Genomic DNA, 6,440 nt, shown 5'->3' with positions numbered 1-6,440 from the left:
TTTATCACTGTCATCAACTAACAAGAAATTTTACGTACATGTGCTTGCAAAGTGATAATGAATTTTGATCAAATGTTGAATGAATTAATTATATATTATAAACCATTCAGTGCATGCACGAAAAACAAGTATAATAAAGAAAAGTATGCAGTTTGTTCAACACAATATCATATAATTGTATTATCTTAAAATAATGAACATGCTGCTTTGTACCTACGTATCATACATTTATCATGGAACAACAAGTAACAGCCAAACATTTATTTAAACATAATCACCGGGCAGGAATAACACAAATTAAAGGTATATAAACAACACAACACAACTTATGGTATTGTAACCAACTAAAGCAATATTCTCCTTTTTTTTCTTTTTACATTTTCAATCTCATTGTGAAACTTATTTTTTCCTTTATGTAATTTTGACTATTGACAAAAGTCATAGCAAGCACGCAATACAACAAAATCGTGAATAAAAAGCGTTTTTTACCCAACTGTGTACGCTGTTGCGTGAACACATTTATGCCTAGCGTCTAGAAAAAAGGCCTTGACAAACAGCGTAGACCCAGATGAGACGCCGCATGATGCGGCGTCTCATCAGGTTCTGCGCTGTTTGCCTAAAGGAATTTCTGTAAGAAATATTCTAAATATAGAAATAAATATACTAGACATCCCTTATTTTGGAAATAAATTGATCCAATTCAGAAGGATGGGAGAGTCCACTAGGCTAAATGGGTTAAGGCATGTGAAAACCACTCGCAGGTCGATAAGCACACAATTAAATTTGTAAATTCTTTTCTTTTTCATCATGTGCTGGTGTTATTAATAACAACACAACACAACTTATGGTATTGAAACCAACAAAAGCAATATTCTCCTTATTTTTTTAATTTCATTTTTCATTTTCAATCTCATTGTGACACTTAATTTTTTCATTTTTTGTAATTTTGACTCTTGACAAAAGTCATGGCAAGCACGCAATACTACAAAATCGTGAATAAAAAGCCTGGTCTTTTATCTAACTGTGTACGCTGTTGCGTTAACACATTTATGCCTAGCTTCTAGAAAAAAGGCCTTGACAAACAGCGTAGACCCAGATGAGACGCCGCATGATGCGGCGTCTCATCAGGTTCTGCGCTGTTTGCTTACAGGAATTTCTGTAAGAAATATTCTAAATATAGAAATAAATTTACTAGACATCCCTAATTTTGGAAATAAATTGATCCAATTCAGAAGGATGGGAGAGTCCACTAGGCATATAAGGGTTAAGGCATGTGAAAACCTACCACTCGGAGGACGATGAGCACACAATTAAATGTGTAAATTCTTTTCTATTTCATCATGTGCTGGTGTTATTATTAACAACACAACACAGCTTATGGTATTCAAACCAATTAAAGCAATATTCTCCTTATTTTTTTTATTTTTTCATTTTCAATCTCGTTGTGACACTTAATTTTTTCATTTTTTGTAATTTTGACTATTGACAAAAGTCATAGCAAGCACGCAATACTACAAAATCGTGAATAAAAAGCCTGGTCTTTTATCCAACTGTGTACGCTGTTGCGTTAACACATTTATGCCTAGCGTCTAGAAAAAGGCCTTGGCAAACAGCGTAGACCCAGATGAGACGCCGATTGATGCGGCGCCTCATCGGGGTCTGCGCCGCTGTTTGCTTACAGGAATTTCTGGAAGAAATATTCTAAATATGAGTGAGATACAGTTCTGTACTGCTTAAACCACCAACATCATCAGCTGAGAACCGCCTATCAACAAGTGTTTCGGCCCTTTAATCACAGGACACTCTCCAGGCGGCGGGCCCGCAGTGTTGATCAGACACTACGTGTTGGTGGTAGGCTTCCAGCTCCTCTCCTCTCTCTTCATCCACAACCAACTGGATGCCCTTTCTGCTGCTAGGCTCAATTTGCCCACTGCTCTCTTCCTGTCTGCTCCTTTGATGCCCAAGGCATTGAACATTCTCCACAGCGACTGTGCTGGGAATCATCTAGTGCCAATTTCCACAGGGTAGAGCCACACTCGCCATCCTTTCTCTCTGCACTGTTCTTTCAGGTATGTATACTTGGCCTTTTTCCGTTCGAAGGCCTTTTCACAACGAGATTCCCAAGGGACTGTCAGTTCAACCATGATCAGACACTTATCTTTAGTGGACCACAACACAATGTCAGGCCTTAATGTTGTCTGGATAATGTTCGGGAACACTAGCTTTTGCTTCAGGTCAACAGACATTTCCCACTGATCAGATTCATCTAATACAGAACTGGTAGGCTGCAGTTTTTAAGACGCCTTTTGTCCTTCCTTCACGAACTGAATCATTTGGGGTTTCTGTCTGGGCCTCTTCTTGGTCCTCTCGCGCTCCAACTTGTCAGCAAGTTCATGAAGAACACTGTCGTGTCTCCACCTGTAGCGTCCTTGGGTGAGGGCTGTGGTACACGATGACAGAATATGTTCCATGGTTCCTGTCTTGTCACACAATTGGCACTTGGGGTGATCCTGTAGACCCCATCTGTGCAGGTTTGAGGGTGACGGTAGCAGGTCATAGACTGATCTGAGCAGGAACGCTATCCTCAGTGGTTCGTAGCTCCAAATATCAGCCTAGGTCAGTTTTCTTTCTGTCGTTGTCCACTTCGTCCACGCACCTTGGGCACCCATAGCCACAGCTTTCGATCTTCTGTCTTCTTCTTCTGCTGCTCTGACTTCATCTTGCACCATTCTCCTCCTTTCCATGTTTCCAGCAGAGCTCCATAATGTTATCTTGGAGCTGCCTAGCCCCTGTCTGCATACAGCTGTGATGCAGACAATGTCTTTTTGCTGGAGTCTTTTCTCGGCCTGTTCGACTGCTTGGCTTGCTGACCACTTTCTCCCTGTCCTAGTTTCAATCCCAGCATTTCGAATTGAACTGTCCTGCGATTGCTTGAGCGTCACTACCAGTCGTGTCTTTGCAACTTTGAACTCCTCCACTAGTGATGATAGCGGGAGTTGTAGCTGGTTCGATCGCCCATACAATCCGATGCTGGTAAAGCTTGGTGGTATTCCCAGCCATCGGCGCAGGTGTTTGCTGATCTTTCTCTCCAAGCATACGACAGAGGATGTCGGTATTTCATATAGCATAAGGGGCCACATCAGTCTGGGGAGAAGTGCATTCTGGAAGAGCCATGCCTTGAACTTTCCTGGTAAAGCGGATTTGTCAATTTGTTTCAGCCCTTCCTGGATCTGTGATCTGATGCGCTCTACGTTTGCTTTGTCACTAAGGCTCGAATCAAACCACTTGCCCAGGCACTTTATGGGACTGTCCATAATTGATGGTATGTCTTCCCCTTGGACTTGTAGGGTGAACCGTTTTGTGACTGATCCGCGCTTGATGACCAGACTTCTGGACTTCTTGGGTTTGAAATTCATTCTAGCCCAGGTGGCTGCCTCCTCCAATACTTTCAGTACCCATCTTGCTTGTATGTGTGTCTGTGTTGTCACTGTTAGATCGTCCATGAAGCCTCTGTTTGTTGGCAGGTGTAACCCTGTAGATGTCTTAGGCCCGCGGGTTTCTTTGTTTGCAGGGTTGATTATGAGGTTCATGCCCATCACAAACAGGACAACTGAGATGGTACACCCGGTCACTATTCCCTTCTCCAGTCTCTGCCAAGCTGTCATCTTCTCGCCAACCATGAAGCGCAGTTTCATTCCACTGAAGTACGCATTGGTCATCCCTTTAATGTGTTCAGGGCTATGGTAGTACTGGAGGGCTGATTCGATGAGCTTATGTGGAATAGATCCGTAGGCGTTTGCAAGGTCTAGCCATACTACAGTCAGGTCTGATTTGTTCACCTTTGCTTCTCTAATGAGCTGGCTGATTGCACTGGTATGCTCAACACACCCTGAGAAGCCTGGCACTCCACCCTTCTGGACTGTCGTATTAATGTACCCATTTGTGGTAAGGTAGGTTGTCAGTCTTCTGGATAAGATGGCGAAGAATATCTTGCCTTCCACGTTTAGCAAAGATATTGTTCTGAACTGGCTGATGTGTTTGGAGTTCTTCTCCTTTGGAGTAAATATACCTTCGGCATGTAGCCACTCATCAGGTATTATCCCCTTCCTCCAGATCACCTTAAGTAGGTTCCATAGTCTACGTAGCAGGAGAGGGCACATCTTGTAGACCTTGTATGGTATCTTGTTTGGTCCTGGGGCTGATCCCATTCTCGCTTTCCTCACAACTTCTTTCACCTCTAAGAGCGAGGGCTCTTTACATTCCAGTGGGGATGTTGGGGGTACGACATGTTCTAGTCTTGGGCAATCCCCGAGTGGTATTAACCTGTCTGGATCTGAGTGAACCTGTCTGAGGTGTTCCTCGATGTCTGCCATACTGGTTTCTAATTGGCCTGACCTTTCTTTGTCCAGAAGTTGTTTGGAAAATTTGTATGGGTTAGATACAAACTCCGCTCTCTTTTGTGCCCTTCTTCTTCTCGCCGTTCTCGCATTCTCAGCCTTCCTTAAAGTCTGTAGCTCTCTCATGAGAATGTCTCGTAGCTCCTGGAGGCCCAATCTCTCTTCTTGACTTGCCTTCTTGTATGCCTTGTTGAGGCTCTTCAGCTCTCCTCTAATCTGTTTCATGCGACTCTGTCTCCTGTTGGGTGTCTGCTGGGGCTTTGGTCGACGTGTTTTCTTGGTGCCAAATCGCTCCTTAGCCACCGTGTAGACTAGAGTTGTCATGCACTTTAACTTCCTATCTACTGGTCCTTGCATGGTGGATGTCAGTATGGCATCTAGCTCCTTGTCTAAGTCGTTCCAGGCTCTTTTGTCTGTGGTCTTCGGCCAGTCAATTGGTTGTCGTTGTTCCACTGCGGCCTGATTGGCTTTGGGCTGCGGCAGGTCGTGTATTTGCTCAGTTTGTTCTTCTTCTCTTAGTAATTCCAGAAGCAGGTCCTCTTTATCCTTCATCTCGCCTGGTAGTGTCGAAGTAGCACTCCTTGTCTGGGCAGTGAGCTGTTCAGCAGCGGAGAGGTCCCCAGTACTATGGGTTGTGACCTGACTAGGATCCTCCTGCGTCTCGCCAGGGATCAAAACTGCGCGCTGTTGCTGTTCAGTTCTCTGACCACACACAGTTATGGCTTGGTGGATTCGTAGGCCTCTGAGGTTTTTGCAGACCTTGCCACACCTGCATCTAACAACTGTCGGTGTTCCAGTCAATGTCGTTTGGACTAGCTGTGTCGTTACCGTTAAATCCGTCCTATTGAGTCTTTCTTCCACCCTCCCTCTCGGAAGACTCTGAGGGTATTCTTCAATGTTCGAGTCTGTAGCTGTTGTATGTGGGTTGTCCTCTCTCGAAGACTGCACTCAGGGGTGCTAGCCCATTGTGCCCCGGTCCAGGCTGTTCCTGGGGGTCACCTGTCTCTCCAAGTGTCACCAAACTATTCTTGGTTGTCATCTGGTCTTTCCCAAATGTCACCGGTTTCCCGGACAGTAAATGAGTGAGATACAGTTCTGTACTGCTAAAACCACCAACATCATCAGCTGAGAACCGCCTATCAACAAGTGTTTCGGCCCTTTAATCACAGGACACTCTCCAGGCGGCGGGCCCGCAGTGTTGATCAGACACTACGTGTTGGTGGTAGGCTTCCAGCTCCTCTCCTCTCTCTTCATCCACAACCAACTGGATGCCCTTTCTGCTGCTAGGCTCAGTTTGCCCACTGCTCTCTTTCTGTCTGCTCCTTTGATGCCCAAGGCATTGAACATTCTCCACAGCGACTGTGCTGGGAATCCTCTAGTGCCAATTTCCACAGGGTAGAGCCACACTCGCCATCCTTTTTCTCTGCACTGTTCTTTCAGGTATGTATACTTGGCCTTTTTCCGTTCGAAGGCCTCTTCACAACGAGATTCCCAAGGGACTGTCAGTTCAACCATGATCAGACACTTATCTTTAGTGGACCACAACACAATGTCAGGCCTTAATGTTGTCTGGATAATGTTCGGGAACACTAGCTTTTGCTTCAGGTCAACAGACATTTCCCACTGATCAGATTCATCTAATACAGAACTGGTAGGCTGCAGTTTTTTAGACGCCTTTTGTCCTTCCTTCACGAACTGAATCATTTGGGGTTTCTGTCTGGGCCTCTTCTTGGTCCTCTCGCGCTCCAACTTGTCAGCAAGTTCCTGAAGAACACTGTCGTGTCTCCACCTGTAGCGTCCTTGGGTGAGGGCTGTGGTACACGATGACAGAATATGTTCCATGGTTCCTGTCTTGTCACACAATTGGCACTTGGGGTGATCCTGTAGACCCCATCTGTGCAGGTTTGAGGGTGACGGTAGCAGGTCATAGACTGATCTGAGCAGGAACGCTATCCTCAGTGGTTCGTAGCTCCAAATATCAGCCCAGGTCAGTTTTCTTTCTGTCGTTGTCCACTTCGTCCACGCACCTTGGGCACCCATAGC

At 45.2% G+C, this 6,440-nt stretch overlaps 1 protein-coding gene across 1 annotated transcript; it reads right to left on the bottom strand.

The window, feature by feature from the left end:
- Positions 1-2,294: 2,294 nt before the first annotated feature.
- On the bottom strand, positions 2,295-6,437 carry LOC127859713 (uncharacterized). The gene is made up of 3 exons (XM_052397222.1): positions 5,663-6,437; positions 2,657-5,308; positions 2,295-2,440 (listed from the first exon to the last, which is right to left on the bottom strand). The coding sequence occupies exons 1-3, from the start codon at positions 6,435-6,437 to the stop codon at positions 2,295-2,297; spliced, it is 3,573 nt and encodes a 1,190-aa protein (XP_052253182.1).
- Between the last annotated feature and the right edge of the window lie 3 nt (positions 6,438-6,440).

The sequence above is a fragment of the Dreissena polymorpha genome, chromosome 15 (assembly GCF_020536995.1).
Source record: "Dreissena polymorpha isolate Duluth1 chromosome 15, UMN_Dpol_1.0, whole genome shotgun sequence".
In the NCBI taxonomy this organism is placed as follows: Eukaryota; Metazoa; Mollusca; class Bivalvia; order Myida; family Dreissenidae; genus Dreissena; species Dreissena polymorpha.
The sequence above is the reverse complement of the archived record's forward strand: the minus strand, read 5'-3'. Positions and strand labels throughout refer to the sequence as shown.

What these genes read in the sequence shown, in the direction of transcription:
- LOC127859713 (XM_052397222.1), bottom strand. Translation starts at nt 6,437, where the DNA reads ATGGGTGCCCAAGGTGCGTGGACGAAGTGGACAACGACAGAAAGAAAA. An exon ending in AGCAGCAGAAAGGGCATCCA is followed by an intron (nt 5,309 to 5,662) that starts GTTGGTTGTGGA and finishes CACATACAACAG; the next exon opens with CTACAGACTCGAACATTGAA. An exon ending in TGTGGCTATGGGTGCCCAAG is followed by an intron (nt 2,441 to 2,656) that starts GTGCGTGGACGA and finishes CGTGTACCACAG; the next exon opens with CCCTCACCCAAGGACGCTAC.